Raw genomic sequence first — 23,508 nt, forward strand, 5'->3', positions numbered from 1 at the left:
CCTCATCGACCTTACCTTCTCACCCAGGATTTTCTAACGAATTCACTAATTTGTTCTTTTTTTTCCACAGGATCAAAAGATAACATTTACAAATCCTTAGCTTTTAGCAGGGTTAACTAGAATCACTCCCCTTTTACAAAGGTAAAAAATGTAAACAAGAAAACTTCTCTAAGGTAGGTGTTTACAAAGAATTAAACTCACAAGAACAAAAATATTTACAAGAGAAAGTAAAATATGAATGAAAAACTCTTCTCTTGTATTTGATTTCTTAGATAGGTTTTCTAACCCTTCTTCAAGTGTCCTCAACTTGTTTTTATATGTTAGAATGTGTTTGTGACCGTTTCTAGCCGTTGGGATGATTTAGAGCCGTTAGGGATAAAATTCTCTGCAAAATACAACTGTCCAAGACAGGGAGTATTGGTACTCCTTTAATGAGTATCAGTACTTCCTTTGTTATTTTTAAATCAACTAGCCGTTGGGCTGGAATCGGTATCGATACTATGATCATGGTATCGATACTACTGTGTTAAGTAGTATCGGTACCCATTTAGGTATCAGTACCTATTTTGTATTCTGGAATTTGAGCAAACTGGTAGTATCGATATTACCTTGAGAGTATCGATACTTTTCTTACCTTTGGTATCGGTACCACGTGAACAATATCAGTATTGTTCATGCAGTATCGATATTGTAAGAACAATATCGGTACTATTTACCCAGAAAAACATTTTGTGATCAAATTCTAATTTAATGGACTTTGAATTATTTTTGAAAACTTTGAACAAATTCAATTCAAGTCCAAAAACATTTTGCCTTAAATTTGTTATATCAAAATATTATAAAACATGATTCAACATGACCCCTCTCCGCAAACAACTATAAGCAGCAATACCAATACCAAGTTCCCTGATAAAATGAAAAAGCAACGAGTCATTGTAAAATTTTGAAATTTCTAATTATCCATATCCAAAACCATTGTTGGTCTTATAATCTAAGTTACTCGAACTCGGGTCTGAATGTCGGGTTTAAGTATATAGAGAACGTGGGATTGTTCATTTTTCCCCATGTTTCCTGTCTATTCCCATACCTAAATTGGATACGAATGTCGGACAGAGTATTTACGAAGAGTACGAGCAACATTGCTTATAATCCTATAATCAATGGCTAACCTGCAAGCAAGAACTATTTCTTCCTCAACATCTCTAGCCACACAAAGACCATCACTGTGTGGACCATAAGCAACCTAGACCGTCAGCCAACACTTCCAGGCCTTGGGTTCCTAGCTATATTCTCCTAACTTTGTTTCCATTTTCTTCTTTCTGTTAACAGTAGCTTCAAGACTTCAACAGGTTCAGCAATGGAGTTTTTTATAAGTTTAGGGTCCCTTTTTTTAGCTTATCTAGCAGAGGAATGCAGTCATGGTGTTTAAGTGACTCATTGAGTCATGTGCGGAGCTAATAACCCCACTTTCAGTCAACTTTTTTCAATGTGGTGAATTATTCCACATCTTTTTCCTTCATTTCCATAAACAAAACATGTTATTTCAGCAATGTAAGGAAAAAAAACTCGAATCAGAAGTTAAATCGATCAGATATATAATCAAACAATTAAAACTACAAATATCATTAAATACAAATAATATTTTAGAATGTATAGAATCGGTTTTTAATTAGTTCAATCCGATCTTTTAACTAAAATTACCAATTAAACCAGTTTTGTATTAGTTCATTAATGATAGGTAATCAGACCGGACATGCCACCGGTTCTAGATTAAACTGGCCCACTCAACTGATCGGATCTTTTTTCTTAATCCATGCATTTCAGAATAGATTAGGGCAAACATGTAGATCTTTGAACATAGCACATTCAAATTTTGTTCAAGCGTACTCTTAGCCTGGATTTCAGAAGAAAAATAACGAGCTCGGGTACCACAGATTCAATCCCTAATGAAGCAATATATGTGCTGACATCGACATTACCATCCGAAATATATACTTAAATTGCTTGTTTCAGAAACTTTTGCTTCATTATCCCTGGAGTACACAATCTAAACATGACAAACTTAGCAAACTATCATCACAACAGCAGACCTATTGATACTTTTGACATAATCTTATTCTCTGGAAACAACATAGAGACTCGATCATGGTGGTTCCGAAACACATATCCAGGGCATTACGTTTAAGTTTAAGACCATACCTCATCATGAAGATTTCATCAAATATGGTGGTGGCAAGAAGTGTACTCATTCAGGGTTTCCTTGAAGACAATGAAGGAGTTTCAGATTCATTGTAGGTAGCACGGACTAAACCATATCTTTCTCCTTTTACAGAATCTGCTGAAGCAAAGGATTTGAGCTCGGACATCTCTTCGGGTGTTAATTTTACCGACAAAGCTCCGATGTTCTGGTTGAAGTTTTCGATTTTGGTGGTTCCAGGAATGGGGCAGACATCATTCCCTTGGTGATGGACCCAAGCCAATGCAAGCTGTGGTGGGGTGCACCCTTTCTTTGCTGCTATCTCATTAACTCGATCGTAAAGGCGTCGGTTATGCTCCATATTTTCAGGCCGGAACCTTGGTAGATTCTGTGTAATTTTTTTTTGCAGATTTTTATTCAAATTATTGTGTCATTAAAGTAAAGACAACAAAATACCAGGCTATTTCATGATTCAATTCGGCAACTATTTGATAACTTAACACATGCGATTGTTGCTAGAATGGACCTAATTTTGTTTAACGATGATCCAACTAAAGAAAAAGTTCTTTTATCCTCAAGTGATGCTATGAACCACAAGAGGTACTTGCAGTCTTGCAAAACTTTAGATAAGAGTCATTCACATGGATTTAAAATTCAACGTACTAATCGAGTCAACTAGTTCAACCAACAATTGGTTGATCCAACAATATAACTATATAAATTGATCCCAGAATAAGAATATCAGTAAAAAGCTGAAACTGAAAAAAAAACATTTTTTTTCAGTTTTGGATTGTGTAAACAAAAAAATGGACTTTTTTTTATCATGTTTTTGTGCAGTTGCATCATTAGATTTTGAATTATTATTTGATACGCTGTCAAAGGAAAAAAAATTCCACAAGCGATGTTCAGATGATGTCAACTATCCTTTTATTCAGTAGACTGTGAAAGAGAAGCTACAAACCTTCCTGAAGTCGTCATTGGACAAAGTATCCACAATTTTAGGCCCTAATGCAAAGAACCCTCTCCCAAGGGGACTGTAAGCAACAATCCCAATCCCAAGTTCCCTGAAAAAAAGAAGAGAAATCACATCAAAGTAAAGAACTCCCACACTTTTTTTCCATTTAAAATTTGTTCAAATCTTATGAACAAACAAACCTGCAAGTTGGAATAATGTCAGCTTCAACATCTCTGGACCACAAAGACCATTCTAACTGCACAGCACTTATAGGATGCACAGCATGCGCCCTCCGAATCGTCGAAGCCGACGCCTCAGACAAACCTACGTACTTGACTTTACCTTCTTCAACTAGCTTCTTAACTTCCCCAATCTGGGTAAAAAAAAAACCATTTTACTGCGGCATTAACACAAACACTTTATGAACAACATCATCATCAAGAAAACGTATAAACAAAACACAAACCGTGACTTCAATGGGGACCCTGGTATCAATCCGATGCTGATAATAAAGATCGATGCAATCAACACCGAGTCGTTTCAAGCTACCTTCACAAGCAGCTCGAACATAAGCAGGGTCACCGCGGATGTCCGCTTCGCCGCCATCGGTATAATATATACCGAACTTTGTGGCCAATTCAACCCTTTCTCGAACACCGCGGTCTTTCAACGCCTTCCCGAGGAGGATTTCGTTGGTGTGAGGGCCGTAAACATCGGAGGTGTCGAGAAGGGTGACCCCGGAATCGACGGCGTGGTGGATGAGCGCAATTATGTCGGATTCCGGCTTTGGGGAACCGTACACGGCGGACATCCCCATGCAACCGATGCCTTGAGCTGACACTTCGAGGCCCTGAGAACCCAACTTGATCCTCCCGACTTTGAGGGTCGCCATTTTTTATGTATCACTGAACTTCAAGGAATTTGTGGTGATGGGGAAGGAAGGTTTCGGTACTGTAATATAGTGGGTGGAAAGGGGAGATCGAGAGAGCGCGAAACATTAAAAAACTGCGGAAATTTGACAGCCATTACGTAAGAACCTATGTTAGTAACAGGCATTATGATAACGTTTTGGGTAAAGTATATAGATGGTCATCTGACTATAGAGTGTTATTTTATTGAGTCCCTTGACTATTAACAGTTATAAAATAGTCACCCGACTATTCATTACATTCCAAAATCATCTTTTTCTGTTAAAAAATTGATGGTACTCTGAGCTGAACTTTAACTTGTTGACTGTGATATGATAAAATTTGATCATGGAATCTCAAATGACTATCATATCTCAGTTATCATGTTAAAGTTCAACTTAGACAACTGTCATTTTTTTTAACAAAAAAAGAAGACTTTTGAACATAATGAATAGTCGGATGATTATTTTGTAACTTTTAATAGTAGAGGGACTTAATAAAGCAACGTCTTATAATCGAAATATCATTTTGTAACTTTTAATAGTCGACTGATTTAATAAAGTAATATCCTATAGTAAGGGGACATTTGTATACTTTAGCCTAACTTTTTTTGTTTTACTAAAAAATTGAGAAATTACTCTATGGGTCACTAAACTATGAATTTTATCAGTTAAGTCACTAAATTGTTAAAATTGAATAAAACATAAAACTAATGAACAAAATTAAAAAAAAGGTATTCTTAGTGAAAAATATGAATAGAAAGGAGTATTTAGTTTAAATTTAATTAAAAATCAAACTTTGAATCAAATAACTTAGTTAAAAATTATATTTTTTTATCTTATTGATTATCTGAATTTTATAAATTTAAAATCGACTCGAACTCTAAATCTAAAAAAAAAAAAACTCCAATAAATGAAAATGAAAATATTTTTCTAAATTAAATTGAATTTTACTTACCTTACTACAAATATATTAAATAATTATCCTCAGTAAATATCTCAAAATTTATATATTAGAATTGTTTTATTATAATAATGCAAAAGAAATGGGTAGCGTATGGAATTAGCCGCCGGATTATAAAATGTAAAAGGGAGGGAAACACAATTAGCCGCCAGGTTATAAAATGAAAAAGGTGGTGATTTAGTATAATGCTAAAATAAGTTGTTACCGATTTTGTTATTATTTTAAATAATAAAATTGATAAAAAAAATATTAAAAATATTATTATTTTTATCGATTATAATTATTTATATAGGTAAATACGGTAGAAAAAATCTGGTTAAAAAATAAGTTTTTTTCTTCCGCGTTTACCTATATAGGTTATTATAATCAATAAAAATAATAATATTTTCGATCATTTTTTTACCAATTTTGTTATCTAAAATAATAACAAAACCGATAATATTTTATTTTAACCGTATACTAAAGCGTCGCACCGCATAACTGTCCAAGAATTTTGAAAGCCATTTTTTAAATATAAAATGTAGTAAAAAGTATAATATTTTAGATTTGATACAATTTTCTTTATTTCTTTATAGATATTTTAAGTTCAATCAAAAACATTTAAAAAATGTAACATTTTAGGTTATGTTTTATTAAAATATTATGTTTTTATCGTATTTTCAATTGCGCCCAACATCGTTATTTTTTAACCTTAATTAATTGTCGTTCAATAGAATTATCTTATTTTTTTAATAAAATTAAAAAAACACACACACAAATCATTTATTTCATCAATATAAGATGATTATAAAGAGTATATAGTGAATAGAATTTTTGCTCCGGATATTCCGGTTCTCTTCTTCGTTACGTTAGGCCTTGAGAGAGATGGATCCCAAGGCGTCGGCCTTGCAGGCAGTCTACTCAGGGTGTCAAATCGCAATCGTGGGTTACGTTTTCGGTTATTTCAAATTTACCGTGATTACGGTTGTTGGTCGTGTAACTCGGACAACGACGAAACCACTGTATTGTGGCCGAAATCGCGGTCGCATACCTTTTTTGAAATCCTGGTCCTACCCTTCCCTATCCTAGAGAGATCGGGATCCCCTCACTGTCGGAGGGCACCAGAGCAGTCAAGAAAGTGCGTAGCGAAGAGCTGCCAGAGGCCATTCACGTTTCACCTGCGTTGACTCCCGAGTTAGTTACGGTTGACATTAATATGGATGATCAAACAGATACTACCCTGGGTACTGAGTCTGCAAACCAATTGGAGGGGCAGCCTGTGTCCTTTGCGGCGGCCCTTATGGGCGTACAGATGGGGGAGAAAGCGACTAAATTTTGTTTTGGTTAGCCTGATGTGGAAGTTCTTGAGAGCGATATTCAAGTAGATATGAGTGGTGCTTACCCAATGGTCTGGTTATATGATAGGGTGCACGAAGCGGCCGACTTTAACATGCGCAAAACTGTCATTGTTCTCCTTCTAGATTGTACCATCGGATATAGAGCAGCTATGGAACAAGATCAAAGTGCTATGGAAACCACAGGGTTCTTTTCAACTCATCGATTTAGATAATAACTACTTTCTTGTTCGGCTAGAGAAGGAGAGTGACTATACGAGGGCGTTGGCAGAGGGGTCATGAGTGATATTTTGGAGTTATCTCACTGTACAGCCATGGAATCGGCATGTTCTCCACTGCGAATGCTTACCCATCTCAAATGATTGTTTGGCTCTGACTTCCAGGCTTACCGTACCGTTACTACTGCAAGTTCTTGTTTCGCTTGATAGCCTCTGAAATTGGCAAGATTATCAAGATAGATTACAACACCTCGGTCAGGGGGTGAGGTAAATTTGCTAGGATGGCGGTAGCGATAGACCTCAAGAAACCTTTCCTACCATGCATAGGTATTTACGGCTTTGTCCAAAGAATTGAAAATGAAGGCTTAGAAAATATTTGCTTCCTTTGTGGAGTCTACGACCATTCAAAGGAAGCGTGTACTTCTAAACAACAAGTCGAGGAGGTGAATAATGCTGATTTCGTTGCTAAATAAACCCACGGCCATCAACCCTCGAACCATAATGATGACCTTTTTGGCCCCTGAATGGTTACCCCGTCTAGGAAAAGAAGAGCACAAAAATCTAATAAAGAAACCCAGGCCGGTACTACTGCACCAGACCCTACTCGTATAAACAAGTTTAATATCCTAGAGCGAGAAGGGTTGGATATTAATGAGACACCTATTAATCCTGAGCAGGTATTGCATGAGATGGCAGAGAGCCCATCCACGGAAATTATTGGGCATACTTCAGGTGGGATGGATAGGATTAAGGGCAAAAAGTCAAGCAAGTCATCTTCTAGTTCACAACAGCCGGTGCATATTAACTCTAATAGATTGTCAGAGGTTCAACAGTAGGTAAACGACAGAACTAATGGTATGGCCTCGTAGTAGGTAACAACCGGTATACCGAGATTACTCACCCGTCGCCTTTGACGAATATCTTGAACTTTGCGAGCAACCCATCAATGTTCTCTATCACGGCACCTAATATTCGTGATGGCCATCACGTGGTTGTGTCATTTATTGAGTAACAGCAAGGTCAGCACGGCTCGAGGTAAAAATGGTCAATTGCGCTATGGCGCGAATAAGGGCAGTCATGAAACAGGACTAAAAAGTAAAAAGCCTCTGCGTTAAGAAGCAACTGCATTACAAACCCCCACACAGTCTGCTGCTTGCTGATTGGGTTCAGTTGGCGATATCCAAAGCAGATGCAGTAACTTTTCATGGGTAAAATTCGGAGGGTTGTAGTCGAGATCATTGTTCGGTTGTGGACTTACAGGAAAAAACGATCACTGCTTGCGAGGAGGAATAAGGTGCTGAAGGCTTTGGTCAGTAGTTTTCTCCTCCTTTCATCTATTTCCCTAATGTTTAGTTTCCTCTTTTGGAACAGTCAAGGTGTGGCTAGCCCCTCTTATTTACGACACTACAAGAATTTTATGATGATCTATAAGCCCTCGATTGTCAGTCTTCTAGAAACAAGAGTGAGTGGCCGTAAAGCAGATGAAGTCATTAAAAAAATGGGTTTTCCTAGTTCTTTCCGCATTAAAGCTCAAGGCTTTAGCGATGGGATCTGGCTTTTGTGGCAGGCTGATATTCAAAATTCTATTATCTCTATATCAAAACAGTTCATCCACTTTGCAGTTGAATCTGATACTTTGCCCATTCCTGTATTTGTAATGGTAGTTTATGGTAGCCCACATGTCTCCAGTCAAAAGGATTTATGGCCTCAGTTGGCTTCTCTCAGTCCTGGAAGTAATTGCCCTTGGATACTTTGGGGTGATTTTCATGCTTTGCTGAATGATGATGAAAGGATTGGAGGGGCTATCGGACGATCTGGTGTAAGTAAAGGTTTCATGGATTTCATGTTTGATAATAGTTTGATTGATGTTGGTTTCCGTGGTCCATCATTTACTTGGATGAGAGGTGCGCTTCGCCAACGGTTAGACCGTTGTTTATTTAATGAGAGTTAGATTTCTGCTTTTCCCGACTCACATGTGCTTCATTTGGATCACCTCGGTTGTGATCATCGACCCATTATGTTCCGCACAAGTGCACCACCTCATCGAACAAACATAATTTTTCTGTTTTTTATTTGCTTGGCAGGAGCTTCCAATTTTGCTACTGTGCTTCGGAATTCTTGGGATGATAACGTAGATATTCAAACTAATCTTAGTTCTCTATGCTCCTCTTTGGTGGAGTGGAATTCTAATGTCTTTGGGAAGATTTGGTAAACGCAAAAGGCAATTACTCCCTCGTCTTCGAGAAGTTGATTGTGCCCTTGCCAATCGTGACCCACCCTTCGCTCCAAAAGTTGGAGCAGAAACTTAAGGATGATTTGGAGATAGTCCTTGAGCAAGGGGATAGCTTGTGGTTTCAAAAATCTCGGAGTAGCTGGTTGATTTATGGCGATCGTAATACTGTTTATTTTCACTCTTGTGCCAAAGTCAAGTGACGGAAGAACTCTATATTTTCTCTCAAACTTGATGATGTGTAATGGGGCTCTGATCAAGCTGCGTTACGCCTAATGGCAGTTAATTTTTACAAGGGGTTGTTTACTAGCTCCGACTTTATTGGCCAATCATACCCGATCAGAGGTCATTTTCCCCAGATCCCTTATGCTTCTCGCCTTGCCCTTTCTTAGACAGTTACGGATACCGAGATTCAACAAGCAGTTTTTGCGATGGATCCTTCGAAAACACCGGGCCCTGATGGTTTTCATGCTTTTTTCTTTCAACGAAATTGGGAACTTATTGGATGGGGTGTCTGCCATATGATTAGAAATTGTTTTCTTACTGGACATATTCCAGACGAGATCAATCGAACTTTACTTGTGCTGATTCCTAAAATTCCTGTGCCGGAGAATAGTACTCAATTTTGTCCTATCAGTTTGTGTCTGGTTCTTTAAAAGACAATCACCATTGTTGTTAATCAGATTAAGCATTTCCTGCCTTCCTGGATTTCAGAAAGGCAGACTAATTTTGTTCCAGGTCACCAGATTACGGATAATATAATAATTATGTAGGAGTTCATCCACTCAATGAAGAAAAAGAAGAGTAAAACGGGCTGGATGGCCATTAAAATTGATCTCGAGAAAGCCTATGATCGTCTTGAATGGAATTTTATTGATGATACTTTAATGGACGCGGGCTGCCAGAATGAACTATGCATTTTGATTATGAATTGTATAACTTCGGCTTCTTTTCAGCTGCTTTGGAACAGATCCCCTTCTGAGAACTTCGAACCGACCCGTGGTATTCGGCAAGGTGCCCCTCTACCTCCCTACATCTTTGAATTATGCATGGAGCACCTCGCCCAATCTATAAATCTTGCAATAGAGGAAGGATCACGGAAACCAATTAAATTGAACCGGAATTGTCCACCTTTGTCACATTTATTCTTTGCGGACGATTTGTTTCTTTTTGCAGAGGCTTATGTTACTCAAAGTGATGTAACCCATGGCATTATCAATGCTTTTTTTGATGTAACCCATGGCATTATCAATGATTTTTGTACTTACTCTGGTCATAAAATAAATATTGCGAAGACAAACATTTATTTCTCAAAGAATGTCTCGGAGACTCTCAGTTCGAATATCAGCTATCGCTTTCAATTTTCGCAGGTTGATGATCTCAGTAAGTATTTGGGAGTATCCCTGTTAGATTTGACTTGAAATTAAGTTTGCAAGTTGAAAATTTCATCTTGGTTGGTAGTCAACTTATTGGAAATTTCATCTTGGTTGGTGGCCAAACTTTTAACATGAGAATTTTATATTTGGTGGCTAACTTGTACACATTGAAAAATTCTTTGGTAAGTGTCCAACTTATTTTTCATGTTTGATCCCTAAAATATTAGGTTATTTATAAGTTTAGTCCTTAATACTCAACTATAAATAGGCCTAAATATTTCATTAGAAATCATCCCAAAAACAAGTTATCTCTTCCATTTGTTTTCTTCATTCTCTCACTTTGAGAATTCTAAAGAATTCCATTTGTTGTAATATTTTGTTGATAGTGAAGTTATCATCCGGTGTAGTGCCCGAGGAATAGACGATATTCTCGTTGAACCTCGTAAATTTGGTGTGTTCTCTCCTTTATTGTTTTTATTCGGGTTTTTTCATTGTGTTTCAATATTCAATAGTTTGACATTCTAGGTCAATTTTGAAACTACGTTCGTGTGAGAAATAACATGATTTTCCCCAATAATTGGTATCAGAACTTCGGTTAAGGTTATCCTGGTGGTTTTGTTTCTGAAAAGATACAGTTTGTGCTATTGAATATTGTTCGTTGGAATTAAAATGCCAAAATACGGATCAATTGAGACATCAAGCTCTTCATCCGGACCGGTGAGGAGGAGGATGTCAAATGCAAATTTATCGGTGGAGTTGTTTGATGGATCCAGTCATTTTGGCATGTGGCAAGGCGAGGTGTTAGACGCTTTATTCCAACAAGGTCTAGACATCGCCATTGAGGAAGAAAAACCAGAATATATGGAGGAGAAAGAATGGGGAACAATCAATCGTTTGGCGTGCAACATGATTCGATCTTGTCTTTCCAGGGAGCAGAAGTATGGCTACAAGAACGAGACTTCTGCAAGTAAGATGTGGAAAGCATTGGAGGAAAAATTCCTAAAGAAAAGCTCTCATAATCGTATCCACATGAAGAAAAGATTGTTCAGATTTGATTATCAACCAGACACCAGTATGAATGAACACACCACTGCGTTCAATGAGCTATTGGCAGACTTATTGGGCATGGATGAAACCTTCAAAGATGAAGATTTGGCCTTGATGTTGTTGTCATCTCTTCCAGATGAATTTGAGCACCTTGAGACAACGTTACTTCATGGTAAGGATAATGCTACCCTTAAAGATGTAATTGTTGCTTTGTATAGTTATGAGCTCATGAAGAAAACCAAGAATGAGAGCAAGTACGAAACAACGGAGGCCATTGTGGCAAGAGGTAGCTCAAAAAGTCAAAAGTCAAAGTAGAGAGGGAGATCAAAGTCGAAGTCCATACTAAGAAAATATGAATGTGCCTTTTGTCATGAGAAAGGCCATTGGAAGAAAGATTGTCCGAAGCTGAAGAAGAAAGGAAAAACTGCTCCAGATGCATGTGTTGCAGAGCATGATGCAAATGACTCTGACATATCATTGGTTGCTTCATCAACAACATTCTATTCAGATGAATGGATATTAGATTCGGGTTGCACCTATCATATATCCCCTAATCGGGAGTGGTTCTCCGATTTAGTAGAACTAAATGTAGGAGTTGTTTATATAGGCAATGACAATGCCTGTAAAACTGTTGGGATAGGTTCAATTCGATTGAAGAATCAAGTTGGATCAATCAGAGTTCTGACGGATGTCCGATACGTGCCCAGTTTGAAGAAAAATCTCATCTCATTGGGAGCCTTGGAATCCAAAGGCTTAGTAGTCACTATGAGAGATGGAGTTTTAAAAGTCACATATGGCACACTTGTGATGATGAAGGGCATCAGGAAAAATAATTTGTATTACTACCAAGGTAGTACAATTATTGGAGCAGTTGCAGCAGCTTCCGGAGGTGATGATTTGGACGCAACCCAGTTGTGGCATATGCGGTTGGGACATACTGGAGAGAAATCCTTGCATATTCTGGCAAAGAAAGGATTGTTGAAAGGTGCAAAGGCTTGCAAATTAAACTTTTGCGAGCGTTGTGTTCTGGGAAAGTAGAAGAGAGTGAAGTTTGACACCACTATACATAATACAAAAGGTATTGTGGATTATATTCACTCAGATGTATGGGGTCCTTCAAAGACATCGTCTTTGGGAGGAAACCATTATTTTGTAACTTTTGTAGATGACTTTTCCAGAAGAGTTTGGGTGTATCCGATGAAGTCTAAAGATGAAGTGCTTCGAATTTTCATGAAATGGAAAAATATGATCGAGAACCAGATTGATAGAAAGATCAAACGTCTTAGGACGGATAATGGAGGGGAATATAAAAGTGATCCATTCTTTGACGTTTGCCATGAATATGATATTATTCGACACTTCACTGTTAGAAATACAACACAACAGAATGGGGTGATAGAGTGTATGAATCGAACACTATTGGAGAAAGTTCGATGTATGTTGTCTAATGCTGGGTTAGGTAAGGCATTTTGGGTTGAGGCTGTGACATATGCTGGCCATCTCATCAATTGTCTGCCGTCATCAGCGATAGGAGGAAAAACACCATTGGAGGTATGGTCTAGAAAACCTGCTACTGATTATGATTCCTTACATGTATTTGGATCCACTACTTATTATCATATGAAGGAATCCAAGCTTGATCCGAGAGCAAAGAAGGCTTTCTTTATGGGAATCACCCATGGAGTGAAGGGGTTCCGCCTTTGGTGTTTAGATACCAAGAAGATAATTTGTATCAGAGATGTTACATTTGATGAATCTGCCCTAATAAAGAAGGTAACAAATGAAGTTGTCTAGACAAGTAGTACTTCGCAGTAGGTGGAGCATACTCCAAAACAGGTGGAGTTTTAGCAGACGATGATCCTAGAAGTTGATGCAACTGATTCTTCAACTCCAATAGAAGAATCAAAAGATGAAGAGGTTCAAACCCAAGAACCATTGGAGACACCAGAACCACTTGCAGTTACAAGGCCAATGAGAGAAATTTGTAGACCTGGTCGATTTGTTGATATGGTGGCCTATGCTCTTCCAGTTGTTGATGATATCCCTATCACTTACCAATAAGCAATACAAAGCTTGGAAAGTGATAAGTGGAAAAGTGTCATGGATGAAGAAATGCAATTTCTCCAAAAGAACAACTCTTGGAAAATGACTCAATTACCGAAAGGTAAAAGAACAATTGGATGCAAATGGGTATTTGCAAAGAAAGATGGATCTCATAGCAAGAAAGATGTTCGCTACAAGGCATGGTTGGTAGCTAAAGGCTACGCTCAAAAGGAGGGAATCGACTACAATGAAGTATTTTCCCCTGTTGTGAAGCATTCCTCCATTAGAATATTGTTGGCCTTGGTAGCACAATTGAATTTGGAGCTAGCTCAACTTGATGTAAAGACAGCTTTCTTGCACGGTGATTTAGAAGAGGAGATCTATATGACTCAGCCATAAGGATACAAAGATGGTGGTTGTGAGAAATGGGTTTGTAAGCTGAACAAATCGCTATATGGATTGAAGTAATCTCCGAGGAAGTGGTACAAGCGATTTGATAGTTTTATGAGGAGGCAAAAGTACACTAGAAGAAAATATGATCATTGTGTGTATTTGCAAAAGCTCAAAGATGGATCTTTCATTTATCTTCTCTTGTACGTTGACGATATATTGATCGCTTCGAAGAGTCAAAAGGAGATAGACAAATTAAAGGCTCAGTTGAATCAAGAGTTTGAGATGAAAGATCTAGGTGAGGCCAAGAAGATTCTTGGTATGGAGATAAGCAGAGATAGACAGAGAGGGAAGTTTTGTTTAACACAGAAGCAGTATCTGAGAAAGGTATTACAATGTTTTGGCATGAATGAAAATACCAAACATGTAAGTATCCATCTGGCTTCTCATTTGAAACTTAGTTCTCAATTATCTCCTAAAACTAACGAAGAACGAGAGTATATGACAAAAGTTCTATAAGCTAATGTAGTTGGGAGCTTGATATATGCAATGGTGTGTATGTGTCCTGGCATTTCACAAGCAGTTGGAGTTGTGAGCAGGTACATGCATGATCCTGGAGAAGGACATTGGCAAGCTGTGAAATGGATTCTACGGTATCTCCAACAAACTGTGGATATTGGTTTAGTTTTTGAACAGGATGAAGCACTTGGTCAGTCTGTGGTTGGATATGTTGATTCCGATTATGCTGGTGATTTGGATCAACGTTGATCAACTACTGGGTATTTGTTTACTCTTGCTAAATCCCCAGTAAGCTGGAAGTCTACATTGCAATCTACTGTGGCCCTGTCTACTACAGAGGCTGAATACATGGCAGTTTCAGAGGCTGTAAAGGAAGCAATTTGGCTTAACGGGTTGATGGAAGACTTGAGAGTTATTCAAAGTCACATTAGTCTCTATTGTGACAGTCATAGTGCTATTCACTTAGCGAAAAATCAAGTCTACCATTCAAGGACTAAGCATATCGACGTGAGGTATCACTTTGTGCGGGAGATCTTTGAAGAAGGAAATATTCTACTTCAGAAAATTGCGACATCAGAAAATCCTGCAGATATGATGACCAAGGTGGTAACAGTAATCAAGTTCAATCATTGTTTGAACTTGATTAACATCCTGAAAGTATGAACACCTTCGGGTGTGTGGCGCTTGTGAGCGCAATTAGAGGTATTACAAATTTGGGGAGTTGGAGAAGTTGAGTAGGCTTGGTAATTTCAAGCTAATGTGGAGATTTGTTAGATTTGGCTTGAAATTAAGTTGGCAAGTTGGAAATTTCATCTTGGTTGGTGGCCAAACTTTGAATATGGGAATTTCATATTTGGTGGCTAACTTGTACACATTGGGAAATTCTTTGGTAGGTGGCCAACTTATTTTTCAAGTTTGATCCCTAAAATATTAGGTTATTTATAAGTTTAGTCCTTAAAACTCAACTATAAATAGACCTAAGTATTTCATTAGAAATCATCCCAAAAAACAAGTTCTCTCTTCCATTTGTTTTCTTCATTCTCTCACTTTGAGAATTCTAAAGAATTCCATTTGTTGTAATATTTTGTTGATAGTGAAGTTATCATCCGGTGTGGTGCCCAAGGAGTAGATGATATTCTCGTTGAACCTCGTAAAGTTGGTGTGTTCTCTCCTTTATTGTTTTTATTCGGTTTTTTCCATTGCGTTTCAATATTCAATAGTTTGACAGGTTTATCCGCTGTGCAACCTTTGGTGGTTTTGATCTTGACATTCTAGGTCAATTTTGAAACTACGTTCGTGTGGGAAATAACTTGATTTTCCCTAACAACCCCAACTCCACAATCGGGTTAATAAACACACTTATCAATACATCACTCAACGAGTTCGCAACAGACTTTCGGGTTGGAAAGCATGACATCTATCCCTGGTCGGTCGAGTGGTCTTAGTTAAATCGGTTCTTTCAGCTATATCGGCTAACGCGATGCAAACTTGTCGGCTTCCGGTCAGCACAAAAAATGAACTTGATCGCCTACTCCGGAACTTTATCTGGGGAAGTATTGAAAATAACCGATGAATCCATTTGGTCTCTTAGAAGGAAGTTTGCTCGCCGATAAAGGAAGGTGGTTTTGGCCTTAAAAATTTGCAGCATCATAACGATGTTTTTACTATGAAATTGGCCTTTCAGCTTGTGTCTAGTCCACAAACCTTGTGGGTTAAACTATTACGCACGAAATATGGCATGTTCGAATTAGTCCCCAACTCAATCCATAAAGATGGCTGCTCTCGTCTATGGAGTGGCTTAAGCGTGGTGTGGGATGAGGTCAAGAACAGCTTGGTTTGGACTTTAGGGGATGGAAAATCGATAGATTTTTGGAAGGATTCTTGGCTGGGTGACCTTGGCCCTTTGCGAGAATACCGTCTCGAGCAGCACAACACTGAGAACAGCTTTGTCCCGGTTTGTACGATGGTGAATTCACAGGGCGAGTGGAACTGGAATACTTTTCAACGCTTGCTTTCACCATCGATTCACCTTGATTTGATGGCAGCGATACCTCCGAGATCTTTAGGTTGCCCCGATATACCCGGCTAGAAGTGGGGTAAACACCGACGTTCTCGGTTAAGAGCGCCTATGAACAGTGCGCGTTCTCTCATCACCATGCAGGGGCACCGATATGGATAGCTATAAACCATCACCGCGGGCTACCCCCAAGTTAAAACCCTATTGTGGCTGTTTTGCAATGGTCTCTTGCTTACAAACGAGGAGTGAATGCGACGACATATGACGTCCGACCCTAGTTACCCTCTTTGTGGGGCTATGATAGAATCTCTCTCACATGTTTTCCAGGATTGCATCGCGGTGAAATCCACCTGGAATTTGGTCGTTAAACCTGAGAAACTTGCTGAATTTTATCGGATAGCTTTTGATGACTGGATTATGCGTAACATACATGAAACTTCAAATTGCATGGGGACTCAAGAGGACTGAGATGTGCTTTTTGGAACGTTGCTATGGAGTTTTTGGGCTCGTTGTAGCATATTGATTTTCGACCCGAAAAAATGCTTACTTTGAACCTATATTATCTACAGGTAAACGACTTCTTGCTGAAACAACTCGGGCGAACTTGTTGAAGAAAGAGAAGCAGAATCAGATACCTTCTCCGATCAACAGGAACGTGCCATAGCAGCCTCCTCCGTTGGGCTTCAGCAAACTCAACACTGATGACGCCTACCGCGCTAACTGCAAAAATGCAGCTTGTGGGGGACTTATTCGAAACCATCAAGGTGGATGGATGCTCGATTTTTCAAAGCATCTTGGCCGCTGCTCCATCTCGGACTCAGAGTTATGGGGAGTTTATGAAGGCCTTCGCATGGCGTGGGAGGAAGACATTCGAAAGCTTTAGATTGAATTTGATAGTAAAGAAGCCCTTGCAGTAATTACTAAAGACCTATCTTACCATGGAGCCTCTTCACTTAACCACTCATTCACAATTTGCTGCAACGTGATTGGGAGCTCAAGTTTCATTTTGTACCGAGAGAGGCTAATACAGCAGCCGACTGCCTGGCAAAAATTGCATGGAATCACTCGGATGAAACGCTTGTTTTCCGGACTCCCCCGACTGCAGTAACAACCATTCTTCACGTCGAAGCATGCATGGATTCTAGTTGAATTGTTTTTCTAGGCTTTCATTTCTCTTTAAATTAAAAAAATATAAGATGATTATATAGTATGATTGTTCAAAATACTCTCAACTATTAATAATAACTATTTAAACGTCCTTACAAACGTCATGCTCGAGTATGAAATCTCTAGCAATAAGTAATTTTTCATAAATATTTTAAAAATATATTATTTTTTCATATTATTGCTAAAAAAAATCGAGAGGTACTCAACTAAATTTTACAGATAACCGTACAGTGTCCAATTTATAACAAAATTCAGAGCTTAGTATCTATTTTATGACGTTTAGAAATTTAGTACCAAAAAGTATTTTAGAATAAACTAGTGACTATTTTTCAACTTTAACCAATTTTAAAGTGTATTTAAAAGAATTTTACTATGTTTAGTCGAAAAAAATAAGTTTTTTTTCTTCTTTTAAGCCTATGCCACCGAAAGATGTCTCTTCGATCTCCATATCTTCAAAGCTTCCCCGTTATCAATATCTACCAATGTCTAGTCGAATTCGAATGTAGCTTTTAATCAAATCTCATAAATTTTCTTCAACAAATTACAATCTTTCTATTTCGAATTTTCCACCATGAAAAATTCTTCCCCATTTACCATAAGAAAAAACCCTCCATTCATATCAAAATGCTGCTTCTGTTCTTCATCTTCTCCTCTTGTTTAAGGCCTGCTTTCCCATTTTCATTCCCTCATCATCTTCATGAATGTTTGGTTTCTCTCTCAAAACCGTTTCCCAGAATTCCCTTTTTCCCCCTCATCCTCTGCTTCCATTTTTCTTGCTGTTTTAATCCTCTTAGGTCTTCAAAAGTAATGGCAAAAAAGGTTGTAATTTTATGTACTTTTCAGCTGAGTTTATCTCCCAGGCTGCTTTGGGGACTATAATTTAAACTGGGTTCCTTCCCGTTTCGATTCTCATTGAGTTATAGCCCGGTTCTTATACTTTCTGTTTGTTTCTCGGCATTTTCGTTGCAGAGAAAAGACATGGATTATTATTATTATGATGATGATGATGATAGCCGTGTCAATGGTGAAGCTAAAGCAGATTCCAAGCCCTTTTCAATAAGGTGGATTTTCCCATTTTCCAATGCCTTATTATGATTTTATTTTTCTTATCTTATAACATTATTTCATGGTGTACTTAATTTACTTATTTTTTGAAAATTTATTAGTTTCCTAGTTGCTGATGAACTCTGTTCTATCATCTATGATTCTTCTATTACATGCTTGTTTTTCAAATGTATAGGAGCAGTATATTTTTCAACATGTTCCATGGTGTTATTTTTAGGTTTGTGTACTTTGATTTGCTGCTTTCTTCATTGTTGTATAATTTTCAACCATGCATGATAACTAGTTCAATTAGGGAATTCAGTGAATGAACTACTACAAAGTTCGGCTTTCGAAACCGGTGTTCGATTAAAAACCGCCACGACTTCCAGTTTTTCGCCTGTGTTTGTAACAATGCCTGCGTTTGTAACAAGTAATCTTTTGTTTTCCCAGACAGTTTGTTGCTGATACTAGGAGGAAAGATGTTGTTCATTGTTGGCCATTTCCAAAGAGATACTTGCAAGTTTGTCTGAAATATGGTATCAGCAATGTGTTGCCACCCTTTGAGCTGTGTATTAATCCGCCTGCTCGAGTGCCGAATGAGAACGTAGGCCGGACATGTTCCGATCACCGATATAAAGATGAAGTTTCCTTTGAAAATAAGGTAATTTTACTGGAGAGATTGATCAAAGATGAGTGGAATTGTAGCCATGATGGGATTCTACCAAAAGGCCCCTGCCATGAAAGCAACTTGAGCTTTGATCACACTTCAAATGTCACGGTTCCGGTGAATCGAGAATCTAGTTCTGTACAAGGCCCTCACTTTGATGCTCAGCTGAGAATCGAAACGGTTTCCCCCAAGAAGCTGAGACACAAGCAAAGAAAGCATAAAGGGAGACGGAAGAAACGATCGATGTCTGATATTTTAGCAAGAGCGAAACCGTGTACTTTGGATGATTGCCATACTAAATAAACCTCTCTAATGATGGTAATGGTGAAGCCATTGATGACAATTCGTCAAGGTACATTTTCTGCTATAATTTGAACCAAATGTGATTGTTCCAATTGCATTGTTTAAGCTTTCTAAAGTAACCTATTCTGAATCTTATTGATTATAGGAACCTGCTGTGTAGTTTCAGTTTCTGTGATCATCTATGTTACTTGGATTCGGGCCTGCAGTTTCAGGCTACGAGTACGGTTCAACACTGGTATGTTCAATATTCTCCTCTTGTTTTCATTATCGAAGTATCCGGTCATATTCCCGCACGAATATACGTATGCCCTCTCATATATATTGCCTTCTGATTTCACCTTCTCGATCTTTGATCGATACCTGCATCCACATGACGAATACCGAAATATTTTCACATGATTTGCAAGCTCCCATTGTGATAAGTGATGAAGGAAACCTTATATGTCATCCCCTTTTTCTGCTTCTCATCTCTGATACATGAACATTATTTTATGCTACAAAGGGCGACTATGTCATCCGGGATTCATATACATACATACATACATGCTCGTGTTCAACGCATATCTAAACTTGAGCATACGCGATATCGATGTTTTTCGGGTCGAATGAAGTTGTGCATGCATTTCTCTTTACTTGTAGGCAGGTAAAACAATGGGATATCTTGGTTCCTCGGATCAGTTTGCAGGATTGGCAGCTTCAAGCTATTAAATAATTTTATATGTAAATTATATTACTCGGACTCGTATGTAAGTATCGGATCGACACATTATGGTCCTTTTTTTCGACGCTCTTGAAGGTCGAATTCATGTATCGGACATGGATAATTCAAGAACAATGAAGAGTTTAAGCTCATGCAGTTTACATGAAGTTCTTTACCATATTTCGTAGTAAAAATAGTATTTACACAATTATTTTAATAAAAATTATATAAAGAAACAAGTATGACAAGGTATATTTACACAATGTGATTGATAACGTAGTGGATAATGTGATAGATTGACTAAATTGAGAACTTAAACATGACAGATGAATTATTATGTCAGTGTCGTGGATTGTCACGTTAATACCGTAAACTATCACATCAATACTATAATACTATAATGATCAAACGACAAAAATATTAATAAAAAACTAACTTTTTTGAATTTAAAGGTCACATTAAAAAAAGAACACCATATTAATTTTTTTCAGAAGTACATACGCGTATGATGCTTTTTTGTAAAAAAAAAATAAGCTAATTTAAAAGTTCTAATAATATCTGCACAAAGAAGCATGCACAACATGCGTCTCCTTTTGGCGGGTTAGCGTTGGCGTTTGCATACGTGGAAACCATCATTGAAACGCCGACAAAGAAAACGTGAGGTCCAAACGCCTAAATTTTTTTTTTGTAACAATTAGATATTTTGCAGTTGAATGCATATATAGCATGTCCAACCAGCAAGCAGAGGGTTTTTATTACATGGCTGGTGATTTTGTCGATGACATGGATGAAGACAACTATGGCAGTGCTGGTGGAGATATTGATGCTGATGAATATGACATGGTTTGTTTTACCTTTTGTTTATGTATGTATGTATGTATGTTTAAATGTTGTTACTTTTAATTCTATGTATAATTGGATGATGATGTTCATCACTTCAAACCATATACTTTGAGCAGCTGACCAGGGCGAACGATACCTCTTCCGCGCAAGCACGCAAGGGGAAGGACATACAGGGGATTCCGTGGGAACGATTGAGCATGACTAGGGAAAAGTATAGACTGACAAGGCTTGAACAGTATAAGAATTGGTGAAGCCGTCGACAAGGTTTGTTTCGGCTCCTATCGTCTCTAAATGAACTAGTTTGTGTCTCTAAAGAGGATATCTTGTTAAGCTCTTTGGGTAATTGGCATTGTTTCAGGAATGCAAGCAGATAGAAAAGAGCGGGAACTACTATGAATTCTTCCACAACACTAGATCAGTTAAGCCTACAATGCTCCATTTCTTAACACGGAGAGCTTATTTTTAAGGTAAGCTATGTTTGCAGCCATGTTGTAAGATATGTCGATTTCTTACATTCCTGTTGTTGCAGCACTTGGACAGAAAAGGTGTAACCTTCTGCACCCGGACAACATATGATGATAATGCGATTATGAATGCCATCGAGATATATGTCAGCTTGAGGTAGCTTGACAATTGTGGATTTGTCTGGTTCGGTTGATCACTATAAATCGACTGAAATTGGATTGAAGTTTTGAACCTGTTTTGCAGGGGTGGCATTCATTTTATGACCTCCAATAACGACTGTAGCTCGAGAGAATATGATACCGAGAGACTTCAACTTTTGAATCATTTCCGATTCCCTTGGCCCGTTAATGTAAGCCGTTCTAGTCGTTCCATTCTTAACCCCGTATGTTCGGTCTTATTCATGCAGGTATTAAAGAGAGCCAATGGCTAGGGGTCATTTGAAGTTAATGGAGACGAAAATCACATAGATTGTTGTATTTATTCACAGATTTAGCTTGATTTATAATGATTAAAACATGTTTATTCCATTGCAGCATACATCGGTCAGCTCCGATCGCAAGCGTATTACCGTTGTTGGAGATCACTTGGATGGATTGCTTGTGGATCCGCAAAACGGAAAGGTATGATAATAAACCAACACTTTTCATCTGCAATTTTGTTCCATTTCTGCCTTCGATAAAGAAACGAAAAGGTTCGCTCATTCGCTTGTTCGAAGCTTTAAACGTTATGAATGTGTAAGAATCATATGTAGTGCTACAGCTAGCGATACCGACTCCCAATTTTCTGCTGTCTCAGACTATAGCCACGGTGGTCGGTCATCGAGATTACTCCTTTGCATCAGCATGGCACCCGAATGGGCGCATATTCGTCACAGGAAACCAAGACAAGACCTGCCGGGTATGGGACATAAGAAACCTCACATCGCCAGTCGCCACCCTGAGAGGAAACCTGGGTGCGGTACGATCGATCCGGTTTTCATCCGATGGCCAGTTCATGGTAGTTGCCGAACCGGCAGATTTCGTTCACGTGTATAATACAAAATCCAATTACGCGGCACGACAAGAGATCGACTTCTTCGGCGAAATCTCGGGTGTATCGCTTAGTCCGGACGACGAATCCCTTTATATAGGAATATGGGATGGGATTTATGCTAGTTTAGTGCAGTATAACAAAATACATTTAAGGTGCGTTTGGTTCACGGAATGTAAGATTAATGACGAAAATAGAATTATCGAAGGGAATAAGATTACTGGGAATGTTGTATGTTATGTTTGGTTTGTTTAACATGAATGTAAAATTACAGTATTTAGTTAAAGGAATAAAAGATTATTATAATTATATTTTATCAAATTGTCCTTATTATATATTTTTTTAACAAGTTAAATTCTACTATAATATGACTATAATTAATTTATATATTTTCTTTAAAAATTTTAAATTCATAAAATTTATATAATTTTTTACAAAATTAAAAAGATAAATAGGTTTAATGAAAGGGTAAAATTTTATTTTAACCTCTGAACTTTATATAAAATTTTAATTATAGATTTTTTTTTTGTAAATCTAAAATAGTTTGATAAATTTATAATTTAACATTCGTATAATTTTTTTTATTCAACGACAGAAGAATGATATTTTTAAACATTTTAGTCCAAAACGCTTAGAATGTAACAATACCTAAGGGAATGAGGTAATCACATTCTCGATAATATACCCCCAAAATATCATTGTTGGGAATAACTTATTACCGGGGCTGGGAATGTTTGCCAACCAAACGGGAAAATGACATTTCATTCCCCCGATAATATGAGATACCCTGAACCAAACGCCTCCTTACGGATACTTAGATTCCTACTTGTAAATATGCCTTAATAATTACAAATCTTTAAATGAAATAAAATGCCTTACAATAATAGGGTTTTTTTTCCAATTATTTTTCGGGTTTATTTATTAATAATTGAACTAAATATTTACATATCACCTTTGAAATTATCCTTTGTTGGAATCAGTCTTTATATTTTTCAATCTTGAACGCAGTTCTCGACAGAATCAAATTTGATAGTCGACAATCATATTTATATAATCTGAGAGCTTATCAACAAACATAATAATTCTAGACCTA

The 23,508-nt window shown here is 37.6% G+C and overlaps 3 protein-coding genes across 4 annotated transcripts; 2 read left to right on the forward strand and 1 right to left on the reverse strand.

Moving 5' to 3' along the window:
• Positions 1–1,276: 1,276 nt before the first annotated feature.
• Positions 1,277–4,059, reverse strand: LOC120213783 (probable aldo-keto reductase 2). 2 transcript variants are annotated; one of them, XR_005524810.1, is made up of 5 exons: positions 3,619–4,059; positions 3,353–3,525; positions 3,157–3,261; positions 2,200–2,586; positions 1,277–1,399 (listed from the first exon to the last, which is right to left on the reverse strand). XR_005524810.1 is itself a non-coding variant. In XM_039211844.1 (4 exons), the coding sequence occupies exons 1-4, from the start codon at positions 4,042–4,044 to the stop codon at positions 2,250–2,252; spliced, it is 1,038 nt and encodes a 345-aa protein (XP_039067775.1). In that variant the 5' UTR covers positions 4,045–4,059; the 3' UTR covers positions 2,037–2,249. The 2 variants fall into 2 exon arrangements, 1 of the variants encoding a protein (XP_039067775.1); XM_039211844.1 differs by lacking the exon at positions 1,277–1,399 and having other exon boundaries at positions 2,037–2,585; positions 3,159–3,261.
• Positions 4,060–18,075: 14,016 nt separating this feature from the next.
• On the forward strand, positions 18,076–19,421 carry LOC120213784. The gene is made up of 2 exons (XM_039211845.1): positions 18,076–18,425; positions 18,859–19,421. The coding sequence occupies exons 1-2, from the start codon at positions 18,343–18,345 to the stop codon at positions 19,376–19,378; spliced, it is 603 nt and encodes a 200-aa protein (XP_039067776.1). The 5' UTR covers positions 18,076–18,342; the 3' UTR covers positions 19,379–19,421.
• A 1,343-nt stretch (positions 19,422–20,764) lies between these two features.
• Positions 20,765–23,271, forward strand: LOC120213634 (uncharacterized WD repeat-containing protein C2A9.03-like). Its single transcript, XM_039211722.1, has 8 exons — positions 20,765–20,921; positions 21,038–21,168; positions 21,280–21,287; positions 21,389–21,542; positions 21,630–21,735; positions 21,920–22,006; positions 22,182–22,566; positions 23,219–23,271. The coding sequence occupies exons 1-8, from the start codon at positions 20,805–20,807 to the stop codon at positions 23,245–23,247; spliced, it is 1,017 nt and encodes a 338-aa protein (XP_039067653.1). The 5' UTR covers positions 20,765–20,804; the 3' UTR covers positions 23,248–23,271.
• The last annotated feature ends 237 nt before the right edge of the window (positions 23,272–23,508 follow it).

Source organism: Hibiscus syriacus, unplaced genomic scaffold (assembly GCF_006381635.1).
Source record: "Hibiscus syriacus cultivar Baekdansim isolate YM2019G1 unplaced genomic scaffold, ASM638163v2 tig00110044_pilon, whole genome shotgun sequence".
In the NCBI taxonomy this organism is placed as follows: domain Eukaryota; kingdom Viridiplantae; phylum Streptophyta; class Magnoliopsida; order Malvales; family Malvaceae; genus Hibiscus; species Hibiscus syriacus.

What these genes read in the sequence shown, in the direction of transcription:
- LOC120213784 (XM_039211845.1), top strand. Translation starts at nt 18,343, where the DNA reads ATGGATTATTATTATTATGATGATGATGATGATAGCCGTGTCAATGGT. An exon ending in TCCAAGCCCTTTTCAATAAG is followed by an intron (nt 18,426 to 18,858) that starts GTGGATTTTCCC and finishes TTGTTTTCCCAG; the next exon opens with ACAGTTTGTTGCTGATACTA.
- LOC120213783 (XM_039211844.1), bottom strand. Translation starts at nt 4,044, where the DNA reads ATGGCGACCCTCAAAGTCGGGAGGATCAAGTTGGGTTCTCAGGGCCTC. An exon ending in GGGTCCCCATTGAAGTCACG is followed by an intron (nt 3,526 to 3,618) that starts GTTTGTGTTTTG and finishes TTTTTTACCCAG; the next exon opens with ATTGGGGAAGTTAAGAAGCT. An exon ending in GACATTATTCCAACTTGCAG is followed by an intron (nt 3,262 to 3,352) that starts GTTTGTTTGTTC and finishes TCTTTTTTTCAG; the next exon opens with GGAACTTGGGATTGGGATTG.
- LOC120213634 (XM_039211722.1), top strand. Translation starts at nt 20,805, where the DNA reads ATGTCCAACCAGCAAGCAGAGGGTTTTTATTACATGGCTGGTGATTTT. An exon ending in TGGATCCGCAAAACGGAAAG is followed by an intron (nt 22,007 to 22,181) that starts GTATGATAATAA and finishes CTGCTGTCTCAG; the next exon opens with ACTATAGCCACGGTGGTCGG. An exon ending in GCAGTATAACAAAATACATT is followed by an intron (nt 22,567 to 23,218) that starts TAAGGTGCGTTT and finishes ACCAAACGCCTC; the next exon opens with CTTACGGATACTTAGATTCC.